Here is a 25,850-nt window from a genome sequence, read left to right on the forward strand (position 1 = left end):
TTGTTTCAAATTTCATATTTAGAGTTCGCAATGGAAACTACAGTCTATGCTAGAAAATTATCTATGCAGGTCCAGGTCTTCGTATACCCTCCATATATCTGTACCCCACTATATTCGGTTTTTTTTAGATTTTAGGTACAATATTCACCAACATTGCTTGAAATTTCGTATTTGAAGTTCCCAATAAGTACTACAGACTGTGACAGAAAATTATCTGTGCAGGTCCAGGTCTTTGTATAGCCCCCATGTAACGGTACCTCCCATATATTTGGTATTTTGATGATTTTAGGTACAATATTCCCCGGATTGTTATTTTCAAGTTTCGTATTTGAATATTATATTGGCTTATGACAAAAGTTGCCTGCGCAGGTCCACGTTTTCGTATAGACCCCAATATAACGGCAATATTCGGTATTTTTAAAATTTTAACAGAATTTTCAACGAATTTTATTTATTTATTTATTTTACTATTTTTTTTTTTTGTTTTTTTTTTTTTTTTTGTTTTTTTTTTGGGAAATTTTCAAATTCGTTCCAAATGGCGGAGGGTATTTAAAGTTCGGCCCGGCCGAGCTTACTGTCTTTTCACTTGAGCATCCCATAGTCCGTTTTGCTTTAGGTGGTTCGACCCTGTACTTCAAATTGTCTTATTTAATTAGGCTGATATTACTCTCCACTTTTTCGCTGTCTACAATCTGAGGATGCGGCTGTTATGAGACTGAAACATCGGAAAAATTTGGAAAATTTATTTTATGGATAAGTAAGTCTGGTTAAGTTCCTTAAATAAATAAAATGCTCTAATTTTAATCTTTCAAGGCAAGGGTATCCAAAATGCTCCCCTTGATGTATCAGCTTATGTTTCGGCCTAAAATTTTTGCAACAACAGACTCAGCAAAGATTTTCATACCTACAACAGATTTGTATGAAATTGCATTGTACATGTTAACTGGATTACCTAGACGGTTATGTGATTTTGGAATTGTTCGACAATTTTTTGCTTTTTCTCTCAGTCTTCACATGGCTAAATAGCTACTAGCTTCAACACATATTAGTGCTTTTACCACTAACATGCATGCTCGCTGTGGCTGAAGTCAAGTAATATATGGGGTCGTCTGCTAGTGAGCGTTTTTTTGTCAACATCATGTCGGCGTTTTGGCGGTAAACGCTTGATTTGTATGGCAAAAAAAAACACACACACAAAATAATACAACAACAATAACACACAACAGCAGCCCAACATATTTGTTTGAATATTTGATTTGAAAACTTTAAACGGTGCTATAAATGCTGCTGATATCTCAAAATCAATGTCAGTTTATTTCAAACATCTCAACTAAACGAACTACAAAATAATATTTTATTTTCTTTTAAGAAAAAAAATTTGAAAAAAATAACACATATCAAAATGAAATTCCTAGTTTTGGTAAGTTGTTGAGGAGACAAATTAAGCAAAGAATTATTGCAAAGTGTTGAAAAGTTTGTAAAGGAATCAAATTGTTAGCAAATTATTAAAGGTGTAAATGTGAAATTACAAAAAAATTTAATTGAAAATAAAAAAAAACATTGTCGAACACAATATTAAAACATTTGTTAAAAATTCGCAAAAAAATCGGCTCGGAAATATCTCTTTTCAAATATCTTGTATAAAAAAAAACAGGACAAAAAAACATTTTTGAGTCAACTTGATATCCTTCCAAAATACATTATATGACAGTTAAGCAGTGCCAAGAAATCTTCTCCACATTCACAATCACAAAAATTAAAAAAAAAAAAATGCAATCACTGAGTAATAAAATTGGAAGAACATAAAAGTGCGACTCTGCACCCGGCCCTGCAATAAAGTTACAACCAATACGCCAAAATTCTCAACGTGATCGAAGTCATATTTAATTTATAAAGACATCACTCCTTATAAAACTAAAATGAGATTAAATATCAGGTGAACACCTTTGAAAAGTGAATAGAAAACATATGCCTTGGATAAAAGACATCAATCAATACCATCTGAGGAAAACAATAAAATATTCGTTAGTAGAAAAAATCTTCTCTGAACCGGGGACCTTTTCTGTGGACAAAAAAGTCTTCTGTTTGCAGAAGATCTTCCCTGTGTGGAAATATATGTTGTACCGAAAATCTCTTCTGTGTACTGAAAAGCTCTCTTCTATCAGCAGAATGAGCAAACCGAAGCTCATTTATATCGCTCGGTTTGACCACCTCAGAACTTTAGTTTTGGTATCTCCCTCTTTCAATATCGTCTACCAATTGTTTAAAACAAATACAGCAATTACAAATTCTTTTATTTGCTTCTTGTCAGACTTACTCAAGGATTCTAGTCCTGTTTATCATCCCTTCGTATTTCTTTACGATCAGAGTCATGTTCTTTAAATATCTCTGAATACTATCTTACTTTTTTCCATCAGTTGCAATATGGCGCCCAAGGGTAGAGTTTTTTTTGTTTTGTCGTGAACTAATGTCTTCATCTGAGATTAACTTTAATATTGAAAACACGAAGAAAGTATAAGGTTTTGATTTCATAAACATTTCTATTTTAAATATGATTCAATCTCATGGCTATCGTTAGAGCACTCCAGCATTTAAATGTGAATATATCTATTGTGTCTCGTAACATCGCTCGTTACCGTGATACTGGTAGTCTAAGCCGACGTCAAGGAAGTGGACGGAAGAAGACACCAACATCAGAAGAAATGGTTCGAAAAAGTAAAGAAGCGACTTGAACGAAAGCCGCGTCGCAGTGGCCGAAATAATGGCTCGTGGGCTGAACATATCGCAATATTCCATTCGGCAAATATTAAAAAATTAGCTCGGATTAAAGCCATTGAAATTTCAAAAAAGTGCAAGAACTTACACCGCGCCAGAAAGAAAATAAACTCAAAAGAGCTAAGAGTTGCTTCACTTGGCCGAAAGTGGTAAACTACCGAATTTGATTTTCTCCGATTAAAAAACATTCGTTGTCCAGGAGTTTGTAAACAAACGAAATGATCGTGTTTACTTTCCAAAGAGGTCAGCTGAAAATGTGCACCTTCGGTTGGCCTCCAGAACTCGCTCTCCGCTCGTATTAATCGACCGTGGGGATCAGAATAAATGCCCAATATTATGGCGAAAATATGCTGGGTGACACAATGGCAACCAAAATCGCCGGATACCAATCTGTTGGACTATTGTGTCCGGAGTATTTTGGAAAGCAAGGTTGGCACTAGAAAACACCAAAGTGTCGATCACCTCAAACAAGCGCTTCGGCGGAAATGGGCCAAAATACCGCAGAGCAACATTCGACAGCGTGTAACGGTTTCATTGGCCGTTTGAAGGCCATAATTTGTGCCAACGGTGACCAATTCGAACAAATCTGAACTTATTCTAAAACTTGATGCTATTTCCGACATTTTTTTGATTTCATTCAATAGCATTTAAAATAATGTAACAATTATGGTGTTTGACTTTGTTGCCGTTTTTTATATCACCCTGTATGTTTTAAATTTTGGGATGCGCAATTTCCTTAACAGAGAATGATTTAAAATATGGATGGCCTTCCTTTGGTATTTTTGGATTTATTTGTCGATTGCTGAATAAGCTCGCCTTTATTGTATTTTCCCGCAAACTTTAGGAGCCTTTTTCATAAAAAGATTTATTTTTCCACTTTTATATTTATATTTATATTTATATTTATATTTATATTTATATTTATATTTATATTTATATTTATATTTATATTTATATTTATATTTATATTTATATTTATATTTATATTTATATTTATATTTATATTTATATTTATATTTATATTTATATTTATATTTATATTTATATTTATATTTATATTTATATTTATATTTATATTTATATTTATATTTATATTTATATTTATATTTATATTTATATTTATATTTATATTTATATTTATATTTATATTTATATTTATATTTAAATTTATATTTATATTTAAATTTATATTTAAATTTATATTTATATACCATTTTCGTGCACAGAACAAAACACTTATTTGATTCCCTCCCTGCTGACTTTTTCTAATACTAGCAAATATATAAGCCCGCTGTGATTCCATAAAACTTACATCTATCCATTTTTCCTTCCAGGCCGTCATTGTTTGCATTGCCTGCATTGCATTCGTCAGCGCTGTACCCGTTGAAGAAGCCATACCTCAGGGTATCGATGGTGGCGCTGTTGCTGGCTCTGAACCCGTCAATCCCACAGATGATCAATCCTTCTTCTTGAAGTTCAAGTTGTTGAAGAAACTTTTGTTCCTCGGCTAAATACAATAGAAATACAACCTCAATTGAAAAACAATAGTCATTTTTTCATCTACATATAACTCAACCCACCAACACACAATTACACATACATATATAAAGACATTTCTTTAAATTTAAATTAATGAGATAATATTGTAAATTTAAATGCCTCTTTGAAATGTACCAAGTATTCTGTTCTTTTATTTATAAGTACAAAATATTATTTTTTAATAATTATCATAGCTAAGAAATAGACAAATAAATAATTTTTAAACGAAAATATGGAATGTTTTTTATTGAATCAATTGGAATAATAATGCCTCACACAAATTAAAAGCATATTTCTAGGCGCAATATTATATAGGGTCCAACAAAATAACTTTTTTTTTGAAAATCGAGTGTTGCCTCGGCGCCAAATGTTGCCAATATCCTCAACATTGATTTTTGTGAACAAAAATTCGTTTAACGTGGCTTATGTAACAGCCACTCTCTGATCATTTTCGAAGAAAAATGGCTCATTAAACATCAGCACCAAACAGTGACTCATTTTGACTCTTCCAAAATCGAAACCCAATTTTCGCACAAATTCTGCAATTCTACCGTGATTTTCAAAGTAATGTCTTATTATTCCCCAACATGTTCAAGCGTCTCTCTTTCAAATCAGCATGACCTCGGTATTACTATACACGAAATAAGCACAAGTTGAAAATAAAACGTTTGATTGCAGACCTACATAAGGTCGGCCAGTAAGTCCATCTAACAACCAAGTTTTCCTTCAAAAGACATATTGTGATTTGAAATTCAAAGAGAGTCAAATTACAATGGTGTATAAACTACTAACTTTATCGTCAAATTGTTGTCAAAAGTAGTCTTCTAGCACGAATCGATCTAAGTACTAATTATTTGCTTTTGTTTTCTCATCAGATATGGCAACATTGACATATAAGGGTCCAGGACTCACAATTGGACACTTATAGAAAAATACAAAATGGCTAAAGGGACGCAGTTTTAAAATTGGAAAATTTATTTTAAAATTCAGGAAAATTAAATAATCGGGTTTATCGAAGGCTTCGAACCTTTTCTGTGTCCTGGCGGTGTTACAAAAACACGAGCTAAAATGCTCGCGGAAGTTAGATACACCGAACATGTTTTCATAAATGAATTAATAAAATTGTCAACTCGTTTAATGTTTTAATCAAGTAAATAAGTAGTAAATAACGAATCTTCGTAAAATCCGACGGTGTTAACTAAACCTAATAGTGAGAGTACATAAAAGCCTTTTCTGACTGGCTTAAGATATCGGCTGGTTTCTACCTAGAGGACCAAAGCAAAGCCATAGAAGCAAAGAACAAAGGAGTTAAAAGTTGACTAAGGGTGGAAATACATAATGCGCATATTTGGTTGGCTTAAGTCATCGGCTGGCTTCTTCGGAAATGAACAAGAACTAAAAAATCGAACTAAGTCAACCTAAAACTCCTTTGTTCATCTACGAAGAAGCCAGCCAAATATGCTCTTTATGTATTTCCGCCCTTAGTTCGATCTTGGTTCTTCGCTCCTTTGTTATTTTCTAAAGAAGCCAGCAATATAGTAAATAAAGCGTGTTATGTATTCTCACCTTAAGAGGTACTTGCGAAGCTTAACAACATTTCTGATCGACTGATCAAAATGGATCTTCTGACTCACCAGACTGCGGCCGGTTATTACATCTTTCCGATAGATAAAAAAAGTGATGTTGCCGGACACATAAATCGCTTTTCGTTATTACAAGTTTCATTTAAGTATGAACTATCCTATAAGCAAAAGGTCAGACCATCTTCCATTTATCTTTTAACGTAAAGTTTACTGAATTCGTGTTGCCATATTTATTATTGATAATGTGGCAATAACAGCAAAACTGATTTAAATAAAAAAATGGATAACGCAAATCGTTTATTTTATATTGAAGAACTGAATTATAAATTTATTTCACAAAATTAATTACAAATTCGCATTTTGTTTATTATTTTTGAACTAAAATGAAGAAGCCATTGTAAAAAAATGCAGTGAATACTAGTTACTTTTTAAAAAAAGCTTGCCCTATGTCTGTAAAAAATGCATATATTTTCAAGGAAAGATGTAATAATGAGAACCCGATAATGTGAATTTTATACTTATATAAGAACGGGCCTATAGATACTTATAGCTATCTAACTCGCAGCCAGACGTTCCATATTTTCGCAAACTCTCCTTTAATGTTATCAATCTCGTTTTAACCATTAACCAACTTGAAAGCCTTTACCAGAGTGAAATCTTCTTTTCTCCGCCAAACTACGTTTCCCAAGCCCTAAACCCCATCCGTTTTCGATTTTCAGAGCCCTAAAAATGGGCCTTTTGTTTTGATTTTTATCTTCCATCACTCGCTATGCTCTTTGTTTCTCATTTTTCGGCGGCGCCTATTCAATAGCGACTTTGATATCTGAATTCTCATTATTCTTGTGTGAGTGTGCAGTGGCAAAAAGGGGAAAAAATTAAAGTCATAAAAAACAAAAAAAATAAGTAACCAAATTAAAATTAGCCCATCAAAAAATTCGACGTGATTCCTGTGCGTAAGAGGGAAATATTACGAAATTCACGATGACGGGTACTTTCAGTGTTAAATTGAAATCGAAAAAAGGTCAATTCATTGTCAAGGACTTGACTAATCAAACAACAATAGCAGATCTTAAGCAACGTATTGCCGAATTAACTCAAATCAAAGAACAACATTTGCACATGCTTATGGGCTTCCCCCCAAGGCCATTGGATGTGACACAAAATGTACAGCAAACACTGCAAGCAGCGGGTATCTGCAATGGTGAAACACTGATTGTTGAGGAGAAACAAGCCGATGCAACGGTTGCACCCCCAGCAGCACCCAGTATTGAAGACGATGAAGCCTTGGCACGTCGCCTGCAAGAGGAAGAAGAAAACGAGCTTAGACAATTGGTGGCGGCAGCCACAAACTCTTCCGACAGCGGTGGTGGTGCAGAACGCCTTACGGCTGCACCTAACGACGGTCTAGGCGTTGGTGGTGGTAGTTTAAATGGTGTACTCCTAAAGAAAGTTGTACCTGCCGATAACTCATGCTTGTTTACCAGCATACGCTTTGTACTGAATGGAAAAATAGACAATGAAGGCAGTGAAATGATGCGTCACATTATTGCCCAGGAAGTGGCAGCAAATACCCAGGAATACAATGATGCTGTTTTGGGTAAATCAAATTCGGAATATTGTGCATGGATACAAAAGCCAGATTCGTGGGGTGGCGCCATCGAAGTAGCCATTCTTTCCAATTACTATGGCATTGAAATTGATGTGGTTGATATACAAAATGCTATCATTAATCGTTTTGGAGAAGATAAAAATTATGGCCTAAGAGTATTCTTGTTATTCGATGGCATACACTATGATCCATTGTATTTGGAAACTGAGGTGAGTATTTTATTTTATGTGGTTATATAATTGTGGGAGGGTTGCTAGGTTGTGATGGGTGTGAAATCGTTTTCCAGAGCAACTGAAAGTTAATTTTAGTACTAAGGCTGACAACATTTCCTTTAGGCGAATAATAATATAAACAAAGAAAAACGTATTTTTTACTACTGACATGCAGACTCACCCTTACATGCAAGACTTCAGCAAATAATCGTACATACATACGTATATAAGATAAGATGTTCCGTTCGCCATTGGAAACATATTAAAGACAAAAAAGGAAAATAAATTAAATAAGTTCGCCGTTTGCTCTGTTGCGGTGATAAACTTATAAAAACTCAGTCTAATTTTGTTATAGTTAATTAATACTCAACCTAAAGAAGCAGCTCAATATTTATTATTTTATTATATAAAGTAGTTTGGTCTCTTATAAAATATATTGGACATTGAATTAAAATCTAAATCTTTATAAACTATTTTTAATATTCTTATATTTATTTGCAGAGTGGTGTACCCGCTACAATATTTCCCATTGAAGAGATTGGTGTATATCAGCAGGCTGAGCAACTGGCGAAGGAAGCCAAATCTTCTCGACAATTCACAAATGTTGATAAATTCTCCTTGCGTTGCTTACAGTGTGGCATAGCTATGGTGGGTCAAGTGCAGGCCACACAACATGCCAAAACCACCGGTCATACAAATTTCGGAGAAATATAATATCCTCTAATATTGGGTGCCCTCTACATGTTTGCCTTTTGCGTTTTTATCTATTATCTAATAACACAATGGTTTATGCCCAATACAACGTTATAACATATAAGAAAATTCTCCTCTCCCTGACGCCCCAATATCAATTCAAAAAAAGGACAACAGCAACAAGATAACAATAAACGAAAAATATCGTCGTCTTCTTGAATTGTTATTAATGCTTTGTTTGCACATTAAACAAATAGTTTTTTTGCATACCAACCAACATGATTTTTTTGGGTGCCTTAAGTGCTACCTAACACTCGTGTATACCATTATGACCATTATGAACCTCATCTTTATGGACTACTGCTATTAACTACTATTTATCTCGTCGACATACTATTTTCATCACACACTCACATTAACAACAAATTTATGCATAGCTGGGAAAACATCACCGGATTTTGGCTTTAGAGCAAAAAGAACAATATATTATTTAGAAAATAACACTTTTAATGCAGCTTGCAAGATATTATTTATGAACTAAAATATTTTCACTAAAAATTTATTTGTTAGATCATTTTTTTTATTTAATTTTGTTTGGTTTACTATGAATTTTAAAAATAGATACAAAAAAATAAGAAAAAGTTGTTTTGTTATTGACTAGGAGAATAGAAGTTTTGTTGAAGTCTTTGAATAGATCTTTCAATGGAAATGAAGTACAAACACACGAAAATGAAGAAGACCAAAGAAACTAATGTTGAGATTTTTGAGCAACCAACCATCTTTGTGAATAAAGCCCATACAATAATTCAAATCTAATGAAATTTGGGCTAGCCCGTTTTTGTTGGGTGCCAAGTTACTTAATCCAATGGTCACCAATACACTACAATTCATTTAGCTTAGTATTTATTTAACAAACTAAAGTCCATGGAAATAAATCCAAAATGGAGTGACTTATTCTTGAGAAGGTCTAAAATATAACATCACATTTTACTGAAGGTGGAATTTCATTATTTCAAAAGAAATCTTAAATTGTTTGACAACGAACGAATTTTACAACTTGGCCAGACTTAATCTCAAGATCACAATTTGTGCTGATTATCAACAAAACATGCTTACAGCTTGTCTGCGCTTGATCGCAAAAGATAACGATCACATGTGAGCTCTTACTACTTACTATCTCTAGCATTGAACCCGTTACAATAACGTGCTTAATAGACCTCCATTTCAACTTTTCCTCCTACTGCAAAAAATCTAACTAGTAAGTATTTATCTGCTTGGAGATTTGCCAGAAACGGATTTCAATCAACAAAGCAAAGAAGGTAGTTTTCAGCCCTTCATTCAAACTTTTACACACAGATTTCCTTTTACAAATATCCTTGTTAGTTCTCCATCGGCTGGAATAAAAGGCCTTCTCCTATAGGCACAATCCAACGCGGTTAGGCGACAAACTCTCCTTTCAAAAAGAAAAGTCCTTATGGATGGTTACATGGATACATACTTATATATGTCTTTATGAATATATTCAGAATCACAAAAACTAATCGATCTTTAAAACATTATGAGCTTACGGGAGTGCAGATGATACACTTCAGTGAGAAAAAATTTATAGCCGGTTGTAATCTAAAACTGTTGTAGAAAAATTTTACGGGACTTGAGCCAATTTATTACGGTAGGTCCACGTTTTTCTAGTTTATTCATATAACTCTACCTATCGATTTAATAATTGGTCTAGGATATATTCTAAATATTCAAGTAATAGTATGTCTTTAAATTCAACAGGTTTGCAAATAAAATAATATTTTAATGATGTTCTTCTATCCCGCGATAAAAAAAAACATTTACATATTTGACTATTTACCCATACAATTGTTTATTTTATTAGAACAATAACTTAATTCTATGAAGATGATACCCATGGTGGAGTCATTGGAGCAGGATTTTGTAAGTAGGACATGACAACAGCACTAACACTCAACATGAAGGATGATAGAACCTGCAAGGAACCATAAATATCATAAATATATAATAATCTTAGAAACATATCCGATAAAACAAATCTCTGCTTACCTGTTTAGCATCGTCACTAACACGAGAACTAGCAAAGCTAATACACGAACAATATAAAGCAAACCAAGCGCACCATTTCAACTTCATCATGAGACCACACATAGAGAAAATCATTCCTAGATGGGTTAAAATAGTCATAATTAAACTATATTTACATTGCATCTATGTTCACATACCCAAAATGTTCATGTAGTCGGGTGTCAAATCTTCATTTCCAGTGCCACTGCCATTTTGCCCCTGAGCCTGTGGTGCTTTGTAGCGATTAACTTTTTCCTTACGTCTGGGATCAACTGTTGCATTCATTTTGTTCTTTTAGTATTTTCAACAATTATACTGTGAAAGTATTTTCTTAATTAACTAGGTCAACGTTTATAGTGTGTTAATAGGAATGATAATTTTTTTTTTTTTTTTTTTTGGATTAGAAATAGGGATAGGTAAGTCAACATTCGATTAATCTCGATAACTCGAACTATGGTCTTGGTGAAAACCGAGTACTCGACTATTCATAGTCGATTTTCGACTTATGCTATGTTCTCATTGCAATTTCAATCGCGTTGTTCTCAAAATTAGGAACACTAATTAATCCGTTCATACCGCATAATTCCTTTTTTCAAATTGTTTGTTTTTTTTATTTTAATGGGAATTTATACGAAAATACATAAAATTCTTACTAATATGAATATAAGAAATTATTTTTTCTCCCAATGATTTATTATATCATTAATTTTACAATTTTTATTCATGTTTTCAAGTTTTTGTGTAATTGTTGATATTTTGAACAAATTTTTGTATTTTTCTGTTTTTAAGTTCTGTTGTAGAGACACTTGTGAAACATTTGTTCTGCCGATACAAACATTTTGAAAATATTACCTTTTTTGTTTTCAGTTTTCTGTGGAAATTTCAACTCATGAACAAAATGCGTACCTCGGATGAGAGAGAAAACAAAATTTACTTTCATTTAAATGTATATACTCCATTCAACATTGTAGTTTTCATTCATACTTTTCAGTCTTCCCAAATTTTTATAAAATTTCATTAAACTTTTCAATTTTTAAATGTCATAATTAATTTTTTCATTTGTTAGGAATGGCACACATTCAATCTTAGTTCTGAATGTGTTTTGAATGGAACAAAGAACAAAAATCTTTGTTCGCTCAGCAAATTTAGTGTGGGGAATTAAGTAGATATTTCTAAATTAATGGTCGAACAAGGAACATAGAGCGAATCACGTGTCATGTGCACTTAGCATAACCAATTTATCGTAAAACAAGAAGCTTCTTAAACTGTGTTCCCACAAGCAATATTTTTTAATTTTTATTATTTTTTTAACTATTTACTTTTCAGCCATGGTAGAACTAAGAAGGTAAATCATGCAATCATATGTTAGCATTTTTTTTAAAATTCTACATTTGACAACATCTCATTGTCAAAATCTATATTCATAAATCCATTGTATACACACAAAATCAGAGATGGGAACTGTTTTTTATGCATTGAAATTTGACAAGGTAAATTACAGAAAATGCAGAGCTGGGAATGCTAATTTGGAATGAGGTTACCTTTATTTCATTGTATCATGTTTTCAGCATTGGCTTTTAATTTTTGTAAAAACACAAAAGAACTTAACCTGTACTGAAAATGTGAGATTTCAATTCTAACAAACAGGTTTTAAACACTATTTTGTTAGTAAACTTCAAGTATTCAGCTTTGCTCTAATTTTCCAGGGCGATTTTTTTATGTAATCGAAAAAGGGCCGTCTTTTCAATAGTGGGATTCTCTAAAGGTGAGGAAAAGAAAAAAGGATTCTAGGGCCGAAATCATACTTTTCCAACCTAAAACTCGACTGTTCCTCTATGAAGAAGCCAGCCGATAACTTAAGCCAGTCAAAAAAGCTTTTTTTGTACTTTAAACGTAACTCGTTTCTGGATTTACCAAATTGGTAAGTACAAATTTTGATATAAAAAATTAAATTAGATATAAAAAAGGAGTTTAAGTTGACGACATTATTATCTATCGGTAGGTCTTAGCGACTACTTAGATTTCGTAGCAAACTTACCGAAAATTTTCATAAACTACCGAAATTATAAGAATTTTATTTTACCAATTTTTGTCGGTAATTCAAAAATGAGTCAGAGAATTCTACTACAGATCATTGCCAATAAGGCTGGAGACGAATTTACATGAAAAAAAAACAGGAACAAACAGAAACCTACTAGCCAGTATATATGTTAAAAAGTTAATCTAAGTCGACACAAATTCACTTTGAGAACATCTTGTTGCATATAATTTCAAATAATTCTGACAGAAAGCGGGCATAGCCTCAGGTCTGTATTTCTGAAATTTTATAAAGCTGTTATACCTCCTTATTGTATTAGAAAAATGCTAGGACGGCAAATTTCTAAAAAAAAATTAAAAAACTAAAATCAGTTCCATTGGAAAAATCGTTAGGCATTTTCAACTGTTGTTTCTACCATGGTAGAGGAATATATGTTTGTAGATGCATCAACACTCGGGAACATTGATATGTCAAAGTTTTTTTAAATGTTTTGACAAAAATAAATAGATTTTTCTATATATTTTTTTACGGCACAAATCGTAGGTTGTTTTGATATGCATTTTTAAGAATTTTCACAAATTTCAATAATTTCTCATTCAAAATTTTTAATTCCAAAATTGGTTTGACAGTTCATTGTCCCAGCAGCTCTGTCGATGCGACTACATGTATTCTTTTACCAAAAAAAATCTTGCAAAACTCATTGGCAACTCCTGCGACTGCGTTACGTTCTCCAGTAATCATAATTCAATGTCACTCAAAGTGTCGCTGAAAAACATAAGCCGTTTCGCATAATTCATAATTCAAGCTTCTATTGATTTGTTTTTTTAGATTTTTTTGACAAAATGAGTGAACGCTGCAATTATTTATCAGCGATTATATCGAATATCCAAGAAAATATGGAGGATTCGGTAGGTGCTTTATAAGATATAACGAATTTTTTCTAATCTATGCAATTTAAGAACACTGCGGCCTTACGTAGAATGGCAAAGGGCTTCGCTAAGATTGAGCGTTACATGCACGGACAAGAGCCGGGTATTTTTGAGCTTGTTATAAAATGGTGCGAAACGTTTTTGGTAAGTTTCTATGCCAAACGTCTAAAAGTCAAACAGAATTTTTTTCTGGACGACTATATTCAAATATTTTTATTTCTCGCTTTATTGTCTTATAATTGTTTTTCGTAAAATACATTTCGGATAATATGCTTAACGTCCATTATTTGCAAATTTTCAACTTAGGATATCAACGATAATAATGTAAAGGGTGCATGGAAATTGATTCACTTAGTTATTATGACTCGTATTATATCTAATAAAGTTTGATTCATTTCAGAACATTCAGGATCTTATCAATCCCCATGAAGACAGACTGATGAAACTTTATGAAAATATAGCAATAACAGTCATCACATACATAATAGGATATTTGCAATATACCACTGATGATATTGCAGATTATCATTACAATTTGTTACTAATTTTGGATAGACTTTTGCACAATCTTCCACCAGATATTCTAGCAAAATGCAACAATTTTGCATCTGGGACCTTGTAAGATACCATAAAATGGAACAAGAATTGTAACATTTAATTTATATAGCATCTTTACAGAGCTTGTCTATGGAAACCCAATGCATATGGAATAAATTACAAAACACAACTATTAATCTTAAAAACTTTTTCGATATTGATGAAGTACACAGAAAGATGTAAATGGGAACGGGAATTTGAAGCAATTAAAAATAAACACTTTATAATTAATGAAAATGAGCTGATAAATCTCATTATGGAAACCCAGCACTTGCCATTAATTTTAAAGGTTTGATATTATTTCAAGTAAACGTTTTATTTTATTATTATGTATTTACTTTATTTTCCAGACACAACGAGAGTTTTTAAATGACTACAATTGCATACAGAGTTATAGCCCAAATGTGTCCTTCTACTGTAATTTTATTGCCATTGGAAATGATTACGAAATTTTTAAACGCCTGGTATGCAACGAAAAAAGCGATTAGAGTTTATTTTCTATGATTTGTTAATTTTTTAGAATTATGACAAATTTTGGATAGATCTAAATAAGAAGTCACTATCATTTGAAGGACGTTTTAAGGCTGGCCCCAACTTATCATACCAAAACATCGAAGGCATATTTGTTATTGAAAAGATAGAAATGTAAGCTTTGTATTTTCAATGTTTATGCATTTGAATAATTGAAAAAATATATTTGTGTCTAGCGAAATGGAAATGTTATCGGTATGCTTTAGCGACTCGAATATAAACAGTTTTCCTATATTAACAAAAGAGAATAAATTAAAAATATGGTTACCAAATCAAGAAGTCGAACGCGTTCGAAGGCAAGAGGTTATCCAGTACTATTTAACGAATGAAATAAATGAAGGTAAAATTTATTTTTTAAACATTACAAATACGCGAGTAATATGTAAATATCTTTACAGACATTGAACAGTTAGACAACAACAACAATAATGTAAATAATATCGAAGGTAATATTTATGTTGTGATATGAAATTATTAGAAGAAAATATGTATGCGATCTTGCAAAAAAGATGCTAAAATTTTAATATAAATTATCTGTCAAAAGAACTTCTATCTGAAATATCCCAAAAACGTTTTTTTAACGAATTTAGCGTTTGATATCTTTGTAGACAACTCAATATCAAAGAATATAATTTCGAGAAGTGAGCCTCTTTCAGATAAACAAGACTCCCTCAACGGAATAAACACTGAAAATTTTACATCACAAGGTAGTTATCTCATTAAACAAATGGCAAAATATATATTATTTTCCGTCTTACAGGTGGTATTGAGAATATTATAAATAACATGTCTCAAGAGTTGACGGTCAATGTGGATATAATGCCAACAATCCCCCTGGAAACAATGACTGCAAGTCTAATAGAAAATTCTTATATTTCACCAACGATTTCTTCTCCGCTAACAACGAAAAATCACAAAAAACTCTCAAAAATACCTAAAACAAAACATCCATTAAGTATGCTGTGTACAAAAAGGAAAAGGAAGGATGAAAGCGATGAGGATTATGTGCCATATAAAAAAGCGAAAAAGCGATCAAAAAACAACAATAGGTAAACATAAACAGTCAAATTCTTAAAAAAACCTTATTTATAGATATCATATTTCACTTGTTTAAATTAAATTTATAATTTATTTCGGTAGAAAATGTTTGAAAACAAATAACCTTTTAAAAAGGAAAAGTAATAAATACGCTGAAATTAATATCAATCTATCTAACGAAGATCAATCGTGCGAACCAAAAGACCAAGTTAGCAATGATATCACTAATATAACTGAAAGTCTTATGCTGGGCAATGATTGTCTAATTCAGGATAATGAAAAACACCCTCAAACTAATGTTACCGAAAATCTAATGCAAGATTATCCTTGGCTTATTCAAGATTGTGAAAATCATTTCCAAGCTATTTCAAATTCTAAGAAGGGAACTGCTAACAATGTGGTTAATTTAAAAAATAACTGTTTAGAAGATCATCTGGAATGCTCTGATGTAGGTTAAAGTATTTATATTTTTTAAAATAAACTTTTCAACCCTTTTTTGCAGTTTCAGACATTTAGAGATGGTATTGAAAGAAAATCGTTACATAGCTCACATAATAATGTAAATAAAGACACATTTTTGGAAGAAGAATGTTCAATATTAGATTTACTAAGAAATTGTCGAGATGCTTCGTATGAATTTCCAGAATTGCCAATAATACAAAATTCGCATAATCTGAATATCCACATGTCTCAACATAATATCACACCTGATGTCCTAATCAGCAGAGCGGATTTCAATGGACATAGTAATGAAGTCAGCTCGTTTGAAGTGGAAAAATACAATAATAACAATGATTCGCCGCATAGAAGAAATAACGTAACATTATTGGATATTAAAAATGAGGAAATTACAGAAAATGGGAAAAATAATATTATATCGAATAGTCAAACCGCAACTTCTGAAACCAAGACACAAAACAAGTCTTATGAAGTTTTAAATTCTACGGAAATGTTTGATAATAACAAAATGGACATAATAGAGCACAATAATAACGAATATTTATCCAACAAGGAAAACAATAAGCCTAGATATAAAAACTCCGAAAGTAAGTACGTTAAATGTATTTAAATATGACTTTAGTTTCATAGTCTCATTGCAGATAATAAAATAAGGAGAAGCCAAACACGTGCAATAGATAAGGCAAATCAAAATCATAGAACCCCAAAGAAAAACACAAGTCATTTGAAAACTAAAATAAGTTTAGGAAATCATAATACACACAAAAATGAGTCGGAAGACTCTACAATTGTGCTAAGTGATGATTCAATGGATTCTCCTGTTGCAATTATGACTTCCAGCAGATACTTAAGGAATTTAAGGAGATCAAGTATGAATAATATTGATTTACATGAAATAAGTGAGTAAACAACACAACCGTATTGTTGTTGAATTTTAAGTTTTGTATTATTTCACTGAATAGTTGTTTTTTTTTTTTTTGTATCATTGGATTTTATATATCAATCTTGCTTACATTTGAGACACAAATAATTTATATATTTCTATAATTTCCATAAACAACATTGATCACAAAAAATAGTTATTGTAAACATTATAATAGCAGTGTTCTATGTATCCATTTCACCAAAATAAAATCGAATTAAAGTTTATAACAAATTTTTGTACTCCACAAATACAACTAATTAGTTGTCTCCAAGAATATTACATATATATTAAATCTATAAATTTTATTTTTTTTTATTTTGGAGTAAGTTTTATTAAATTTTTGACACTTTAAAATTATTCTAAAAAATACACAGCTTTGTGAAGAATTTGCAGATTATATAGGGTGAGATGAAAAACCGCAACCAAATTAAAATTATTCCAGTGATAGCTCATTATATTGTTTACAAGCTTACAAAAGCAGGTGATAGTGTGATTTCTTTATATTTGGCTGGAAAACCACAACTGGCTATCGTCAGGGCACTACAGTATTTAAATTTGAATAATATATTATTTGTGTCTCGTACCATCGCTCGTTACCGTGATACTTTAACGTAGCCCGACGACAAGGAAATGGACGGAAGAAAACAGCAACATCAGTAGAAATGGTTCGAAAAGTAAAGAAGCGACTTGATCGAAACCCTCGTCGCAGTGGCCGAAAAATGTCTCGTGAGCTGAACATATCGCAATATTCCATTCGCCAAATATTGAAAAATGAGCTCGGGGTAAAGCCATTGAAAATCCAAAAAGTGCAAGAACTTACACCGCAACAGAAAGAAAATAGTCTCAAAGGAGCTAAAGAGTTGTTTCGCTTTGCCGAAAGTGATAAACTGCCGAATTTGGTTTTCTGCGATGAGAAAATATTCGCTGTCCAGCAGTTTGTAAACAAACAAAATGTTTGTGCTTACTTGCCAAAGAGGTTAGCTGAAAATGTGCACCTTCGGTTGACCAATTCGAACAAATCTAAACTTATTCTAAAATTCGATATTTTTGCTTTTATTCAATAAAATTTTAAAAATTAATGTAAAAATATTATTATAATCCTTAAAAAATTGTTCCCACAATATTGGGATTATATCAATGAAAAAAAAAAACAAACAAAAAAATCCCGTAAGGAAACCAAAATAAACATTTTTTACGCAAGAGTATCAAATCTGGGAATTGTTCCGGCCAAGCGTTCTTATCTTTATTGTCTAACCATTGCAAAAAGAGATTATTTGTTTCAGTGGGACAAAAATGAGAGGCTCCTAGTATAATAGAGCGTTCAGAGTCATTCTTACCAAGAATTAGATCCTTACACACACAAATTTTTAAATATTTTCTTTGCTTGCTTTTGCCTAAATTGAGTGGCTGCTTCGTAGTAGACAGTTGTATTAAAGAACATAATAATAACATTGGTCACTTAATTTTTTCGATTTAGATATTTCAAAGCAAATTTCCAAATTCACGTCAACAATTAAAAGAAAACTAAATCTTTTAAGACACAGTCTAAGTAATAATCCAGAGATTGATAAAGAATATGTTTGTGAAGTTACCAAAAGTATCGTTGTGGTTTCGAAAAAACAACAGAAGGAAATGCAATCCTATATACAAGATGTTGAATGCCGGAAAGCACATATGGAAATACAGTATCAGACATATATGCAAAGAATTAAACATATTAAACGGTAGGTAAAGTGTAAAATTTGTTTGAGCCCACCCACAACATATATAGCAATATAACTTATATTGGTAATTTCGAAAACCTTTACTGTTTAGGAATTAAGGAAATAAATGCTGAAAATCATAATGAGCAGTAGTTATAAAGTAACAAATATTCTATTAAATTCCATAATTCACCACAAAATATTCTTAAGATATCCATAGCTGTTACCGACAATTTTGTTATATTAATATTATATTTTATTCTTTAGATTTCAATCTTACGCCGAACAATTGTTATGTTCCTTGCAAGGAAATTCCTATGTCAGTATTGCCTTAACCGAAAAATGTGAACAATTGGTAAGAAGATTTAAAAGAATTGTTTATGAATCCGAAATGAAACATGGAGAATAACATTCAATTTCGTTCTGTACCATACATGTTACTATATATTTAATTTGTTTCAAAGACCCAGTTTTTTACTTGTTTGTACATTGCGTGTCATGTGGCGAACCATATGAATAAATAATGCTTTCCTATCGTAATTACATTACGAAAGGAAAATCCAATTGTTGTGCTAATCACAAGATAGGGATTCCAAACAACAAGTCGTTTTATTGCTCGCCTTTTATTTTAATTGATGTAGCATAACTTCTCTTCATAGTTTTTCATACAAGAATCTCATATACAGGGTAAGTACAAAAAACTGCAACAAAGTCAAACGCCATAATTTTTATTTTTTATTTTAATTTTATATAATGAAAGCCAAAAATGTCGGTAATAGCATCAAATTTTCGAAATGGTTACCTTTGGCACGAGTTATGGCCTCCAAACGGCCAATGAAACCGTCACACGCTGCCCAAATGTTGCTCTGCAGTATTTCGGTCCATTACCGGCGAAGAGCTTGCTTGAGGACAACGACACTTTGGTATTTTCTAGTGCCAACCTTGCTTTCCAAAATACTCCAAACACAATATTCCAACGGATTGGTATCCGGAGATTTTGGTGACCATTGTGCGGTGGAAATGAAACGAAGAACCTCACTTTGTAGCCATTTATGGGTGACGCGTGCTTAGTCCTGTTGGACTCCAAAGCCAAGGTCTGCGGCCAAAATTTTTGCGTGCCCACCCTCCAAAAAATTTTCGCGATAATATTCGGCATTTATTTTGATGCCACCGTCGATTAATACGTGCGGAGAGCGACCATCCGTTGTTATGGCGGCCCACACCATCACCATAGCCGGCGCTTGAGTTCTGTTGGCCAACCGAGGGTGCACATTTTCAACTGACCTCTTTGGCAAGTAAACACGATAATTTTGTTTGTTTGCAAACTGCTGGACAATGAATGTTTTCTCACCGGGGAAAACCAAATTCGGCATAATAAAATAATGTAGGCATATCAGTGATTTTAGCACTTTTGAAATCCATTTGAAGAATTAGAATAAAATGTACAACAATTTGATATTTTTTCTTATTTTTTTATTGTATAAATATAATTTATTTACTAATATTCGCTTTCGAACAGACATAAAAAATAACTAAAAGCTAACATGTGAGCGTAGGAGCGTTTGTGTGTGCGTGCATCCCTCTACGTTAATCATAACTCAACCTCTTTAGCACTTAACGGTTCCGATAGAGTCAACGTCGCAGCAGAGGAAGAATATAACGCCGGTGTTATATATTTAATAATAGTAAACATATAGCCAGGTATATAGGCAAACGTCGAATACAAAATAATTCCCAGGGTAGTTGCAAAAAGACAATCTGGAAGGAAAAAGAATAAAACATGAATCATTTGGTTTGGTTTCTGATACTGATAAGCAAAGCAAAAAATGTACAATCATGGTATAGAAAGGCTTTATCGAAAAACAGGAGAGGGGTATAAACATTGCGTAGACAAATCATGCTATTTTTTCTTGTTATCAAATACCACTTCCAATAAATATTTTATTGACTAATATTGCAGAGGAAGATACCGGTAAATGTCTTGTGTTTGTAATGCAATAAATTGTTGTTGTTTGTTAGGTTCATGTGAACCAAACTTTTAGCAACACAGTCAACAGTTCATATAATTAAACGAATAATGATTGATGCATTTTTAGGAATTGGTGGCAGGGGTATCTGAACAGTTTAAAAGACAACAGCAGACATTGATAACATGTTTAAACATTTTTGGTATTTAAAACAATTTAAAAAGTTATAATCACTGTTCGGACAGATATATACCCTTTGTATTTTACCATTTATTTCTTTCCAGGCACTATAGGTAATTTAGACAAGTTGTGATGCAAAAATCCGATTTACGCACATATAGAAACACAGTATTTCTAATTGGATTTAACGAAAGATCAAGCCAAACTATAAAACTCGGCTAATTGTTTTCAATATAATTAAAAACCCCTGGCCAAATCAGAGGCGAAATTTTCGTATTCGACAAATCAAAATGAAAGTATGTAGGCCCATTTTAGATAGATAAAAATGTGAATTTTGATCGGCACAACGGAAGTCTATCTCTCAAATTCGATATCTTGAACTTTTTGCCGAAATATTTAATTTAATCAAGCTAGAATGCACTTTTTCGATGAAATTTGCACGGGTCACATTTTTTCCCCAGAAATTTCAAGCAAAAATACTTCTTTGAAGAAAATAGAAAAACATTAAATTTTTGGTTGATGAATGAAATATAAAATAAAAAATAAAAAAACATCCGCTGTAACTAAATTCAAAATCAGTTTTTACACAAACAGTTGCTTGTCTCAAAAAAATGTTTCCCTCATGGCAAAATAAATGAAGGTAGAACCATGGTACAATAAGGAGGTAGAACAGCTTCGTAAAACTACATAAATACAGCCCTGAGACTATGCCCGCTTCCTGTCAGAATAATTCAAAATTATATCCAACAAGTTGTTTTCATTTATTTGATATTTTTGTTCATTTTTAAAATGAGTCAAATAGCACGAAAGATGAATGAAATGCATGGATATTCTCTCAAAAATATGATCCTAAGTATTCAATCTTTCAATTCCGTGGCAAATCTGGTTAATATCATTAGTGAGCGCCCCGCGATTTAAGCTTCTTCCATTCATTGATTTTGAAAATATTTTGTTTTTATTTTTCAAAACAATAAATACATACACAAATTTGGCATAAGTCGGGCACACTTAGAAAAAAATTGTAATCAGCTGGAAGCTCTACCATACCTTTTTATTGTACCATGGGTAGAACAAAGCTGTCCCCTAAATATTTTTTTTTCTTTTGGTGCCATTATTCTGTCAAAACATATACACATTTTGTCTATGTGTGTATTGTTTTGAATAAAAAATACAAAAATTTAAAATAATTTCAAATTTGTTTGCAAAATAAATGCAAATTTTCGACGTAAATTGTACGATTTCGTGATAAAAGTGTATTGTCCTACAATTTTAGATTCAACCCTGTATAATAACGCCGAAATTCCATTCTTGTTTCGCGGGTTTTCCCGAATAGAAGAATTTTGTAAAAAAAAATTAAACATAAACAAAACCAACTGTTACATAATTAAAAATCTGTTTGACACTATAAGGCTCCCTTACAAAGTTGAATTTTTCTAGTTTTCTTGAAGTTGAACAAGCTTTCTTATTGAGCCATGGTTTCCCTGAAGTTGACTGTCGACGATAGTCGAAATACGAAAGTTATAAAAAATAAAAACCCTGATTATTCAATTGAAGCCAAGAAAAATTAAATAAAAATACATTTTTTATAGAACTACCCAAAACTGGCTATCGTTAGAGCACTCCAGCATTTAAATGTGAATAAATCTTTTGTGTCTCGTACTATCGGTCGTTACAGTGATACTGTAACGTAGCCCGACGACAAGGAAATGGACGGAAGAAAACAGTAACATCAGCAGAAATGGTTCGAAAAGTAAAGAAGCGATGTGATCGAAACCCTCGCCGCAGTGGCCGAAAAATGTCTCGTGAGCTGAACATATCGAAATATTCCATTCGGCAAATATTGAAAAATGAGCTCGGGTAAAGCCATTGAAATTCCAAAAAGTGCAAGAACTTGCACCGCAACAGAAATAATATAGACTCAGAGGAGCTAAAGAGTTGCTTCGTTTGGCAAAAGTGGTGAACTGCCGAATTTGGTTTTCTCCGAGGAGAAAACATTCGTTGTCCAGCAATTTGTAAACAAACAAAATGATCGTGTTTACTTGTCAAAGAGGTCAGCTGAAAATGTGTTACAAAATGAGGTTCCTCGCTTTATTTCCAGCGCACAATGGCCACCAAAATCTCCGGAAACCAACCCGTTGCACTATTGCGTATGGAGTATTTTGGAAAGCAAGGTAGGCACTAGAAAATACCAAAGTGTCCATCACCTCAAGCATGCGCTTCGCCGGGAATGGGCCAAAATACCGCAGAGCAGCATTCGGGCAGCGTTTGACGGTTTCATTGGTCGTTTGAAGGCCATAATTCGTGCCAAAGGTGACCAATTCGAACAAATCTAAACTTATTCTAAAATTTGATGCAATTAACGACATTTTTTGTTTTCATTCAATAAAATTTAAAAAAAAATGTAAAAATTATGGCGTTTGACCTTGTTGCAGTTTTTTTGTGTCACCCTGTATACCCTTCATACTATGGTGGGGGGTATAAAAAATAGAGGAAAATTTGTTGCACGATTTTCTATTTAATTTTCATCGAACGGGCAATTTAAATTATTTCACTCTTAATGACAACAAAGTTTTGAAAAATCAAATAATATTAATCTAACATATTTGAACTAGTATATTTTTTAACTATAAACCTAAAATTATTGTTTATCGCCAACATTTTTATGATTATTATTTATTTATTATTATTATTATTATTATTATTTTTTTTTTTTTTTTTGATGTAATGTTTGAATTTCATAACATTTTTCCATCAATTTGACAAGGTTTTATGCTAGGGAAGGCCTCAAAATAAAACCAGACAAAACACATGGCTGGGAGCTATATCTTAATCTAAGACGATTGTTTTCTGCTCTTGTCAGAAATAGCATATTATAATTTTGGGAAGGCTTAAATATAAATCAAAAATCAATGGGAGCTATAGCAACGCCGGAATCGAGATGGTCGGCGCGTGGTTGACTTGTTTCCAGCAAAATATTCTATCATTTTGAACCAACAAGGAAGGACTAAACATTTTTATATTCGTTCCGACATAGTCAGGAATACAACATTTTCAAGCTTGGTATTAACCAATTCTCAAATAACTTTTTACTAAAAATGAAACATAGATGTAAACGAAGATATTTAAAAACACTCTTCATGATTTTACTGGAACACGACTAAGCAATTAAAATTCTACACATGCCCGATTGATCTGCACTATAAAATACTTTTTATACTCGAATACTCTTCTCATACCGTTATTATTGTATTTTTCATAAACACGAAAATTTCATATACATTTAAAGAATCACAATAAATTTGTCTCATTTTTTTCTTCAATATTTTCCTTTTTAGCAGCGTTAAGTGAGACTTTCTCAATCAAGAATTGAAAATTGCGAGAAGCAAATGTATTGTATTATTCGGCTTGATACTGACAAAAAAAGGAAGTTCCTTTCAAGGACAACACCATGTCAAAAGTTAAATTATTTCCTTGTTTAAAAAGCACATTATATTATACACTAACTTGACCCCATAACAGGCATAGCTTTTGTTTTTTTTTTTTCGCCTTCACAACACGATTGGCTAGCATGTTTTAAACATTTCACACCATGGTATTTCGTAACAATGTTTGCCTATTTGGATGCCAACCTTGTTTTACTTTCAGTTTAATAACACACTTTATAACGTACAAAAGGAAAAAACCGCCTATCGTTTCGCACTCATCCATCCGTCTTCTTATTGTCATAGGCATGCGAAAATGCTCTTGTTAATCTGTTGATTTTTCCATAACTTACTTAGAAACACTTTTTCCCATGGCTCACACATTGATATATATGTGTTCAATTCATACAGCATATGCAGCCATTTGATGTAGCGTATAAATCGATGAAACGAATCCTTGAGCTTATGAAACATTGCGCTGTCCGCACGAAACACTGGTTGAAACGATACTAACAACTTCTTCCGCCGCGTCGTTTGCTTCAAATCAAGAAAAAGGCAAAATATATAATCTACATATATATTTTTTGGCTAATTGAACTGCTTAGTCGGGCGGTTTGACTTGGATAGTGTGTATGTAAAAACAAAATAATAGAAAAACAGCAACAAAAAGTCGGTTAGTAAATGCTAACGCTATACACAAACATACCCTCAGTCAGGCAGTCATCATATTTATGTGATATTTTTCTTATCAATTATTGGCTTATGTTGATAATAAACACGAAATGTAATAACGCCATGTACACTTGCTTGTATGCCGCCCAGGTGTATATGCATGTGTCTCAACTTTTAGTTCGCTTACTCATGTTTGTTGTATCCATCCATTGTGTCGTATGCTACCATGCTCTATTATCTATTTGGTCAATGTTGATAGATTAAATAAATTGACATTTTCTTGTCGATGTTAATAAAACAATTTCATCGTGTGTGTGTGTGTTTGAAACTTAACAACACTCCTGGGAAGACCTAAAAATAGGATACCCATAGCGTTACTCCTACCCTGCAACTGAACCTTGTTATTTTTTAATACAAAGATAATTCCCAAAAACATGTAAAATGTTCTGAAGCAAGAAAACATTAATTCATTACCTTTAAGGGAAGGCAATATATCTATTAGTTTAAATTCAATTGAAGAAATTTTGGATGGAATTATAATCAATCAAGCTAAAATAATAAAGAGTCATTGACATTCAAGAATCCTTCAAAGATTTCTTAAGACAATACATTGATGTGTTTACCTGTAATGTATCTGGATAATTGCTTTATGGACATTTCAATACTTCTTCCAGTGAATCAATCAGATTTCTAAAAATCGTTTTAGTTAATATGAATATTTTTACCAGAAAATTCACCCCCTTTTATTCATAATTCTTATTTAAGCGTATGTTTCCCTATAACGATATAAAAGTGAACTCGAAACAAAAACATCAATTCCAGGAGTATTTTTTAAATTAAATAAAAATCAAAAAGTTAAAAAACATGCTAAGAGTGCGATTTTTGTTTCTTTC

At 32.2% G+C, this 25,850-nt stretch overlaps 5 protein-coding genes across 5 annotated transcripts; 3 read left to right on the forward strand and 2 right to left on the reverse strand.

Moving 5' to 3' along the window:
* The first annotated feature begins 1,302 nt into the window (after window positions 1-1,302).
* Window positions 1,303-4,545, forward strand: LOC101894890 (uncharacterized). The gene is made up of 2 exons (XM_005191310.4): window positions 1,303-1,420; window positions 4,110-4,545. Exons 1-2 carry the CDS (start codon window positions 1,403-1,405, stop codon window positions 4,284-4,286), a joined length of 195 nt encoding a protein of 64 aa, XP_005191367.1. The 5' UTR covers window positions 1,303-1,402; the 3' UTR covers window positions 4,287-4,545.
* Window positions 4,546-6,688: 2,143 nt separating this feature from the next.
* LOC101895512 (ubiquitin thioesterase OTU1) lies at window positions 6,689-8,637 on the forward strand. Its single transcript, XM_011297699.3, has 2 exons — window positions 6,689-7,715; window positions 8,220-8,637. The coding sequence occupies exons 1-2, from the start codon at window positions 6,879-6,881 to the stop codon at window positions 8,430-8,432; spliced, it is 1,050 nt and encodes a 349-aa protein (XP_011296001.1). The 5' UTR covers window positions 6,689-6,878; the 3' UTR covers window positions 8,433-8,637.
* A 1,619-nt stretch (window positions 8,638-10,256) lies between these two features.
* On the reverse strand, window positions 10,257-10,900 carry LOC101895690 (protein Asterix). Its single transcript, XM_005191783.4, has 3 exons — window positions 10,655-10,900; window positions 10,479-10,594; window positions 10,257-10,404 (listed from the first exon to the last, which is right to left on the reverse strand). Exons 1-3 carry the CDS (start codon window positions 10,779-10,781, stop codon window positions 10,309-10,311), a joined length of 339 nt encoding a protein of 112 aa, XP_005191840.1. The 5' UTR covers window positions 10,782-10,900; the 3' UTR covers window positions 10,257-10,308.
* Window positions 10,901-13,275: 2,375 nt separating this feature from the next.
* LOC101897323 (metacaspase-2-like) lies at window positions 13,276-19,322 on the forward strand. Its single transcript, XM_020039709.2, has 15 exons — window positions 13,276-13,442; window positions 13,494-13,607; window positions 13,864-14,081; window positions 14,142-14,349; window positions 14,411-14,524; window positions 14,581-14,705; window positions 14,768-14,931; window positions 14,990-15,037; window positions 15,200-15,298; window positions 15,352-15,640; window positions 15,732-16,077; window positions 16,132-16,675; window positions 16,730-16,987; window positions 18,491-18,737; window positions 18,984-19,322. The coding sequence occupies exons 1-15, from the start codon at window positions 13,377-13,379 to the stop codon at window positions 19,123-19,125; spliced, it is 2,982 nt and encodes a 993-aa protein (XP_019895268.2). The 5' UTR covers window positions 13,276-13,376; the 3' UTR covers window positions 19,126-19,322.
* An 845-nt stretch (window positions 19,323-20,167) lies between these two features.
* Window positions 20,168-24,879, reverse strand: LOC101895866 (serine palmitoyltransferase small subunit A). Its single transcript, XM_005191784.4, has 2 exons — window positions 24,639-24,879; window positions 20,168-20,474 (listed from the first exon to the last, which is right to left on the reverse strand). Exons 1-2 carry the CDS (start codon window positions 24,757-24,759, stop codon window positions 20,308-20,310), a joined length of 288 nt encoding a protein of 95 aa, XP_005191841.2. The 5' UTR covers window positions 24,760-24,879; the 3' UTR covers window positions 20,168-20,307.
* Between the last annotated feature and the right edge of the window lie 971 nt (window positions 24,880-25,850).

This window comes from Musca domestica, unplaced genomic scaffold (assembly GCF_030504385.1).
Source record: "Musca domestica strain aabys unplaced genomic scaffold, Musca_domestica.polishedcontigs.V.1.1 84, whole genome shotgun sequence".
NCBI lineage: Eukaryota > Metazoa > Arthropoda > Insecta > Diptera > Muscidae > Musca > Musca domestica.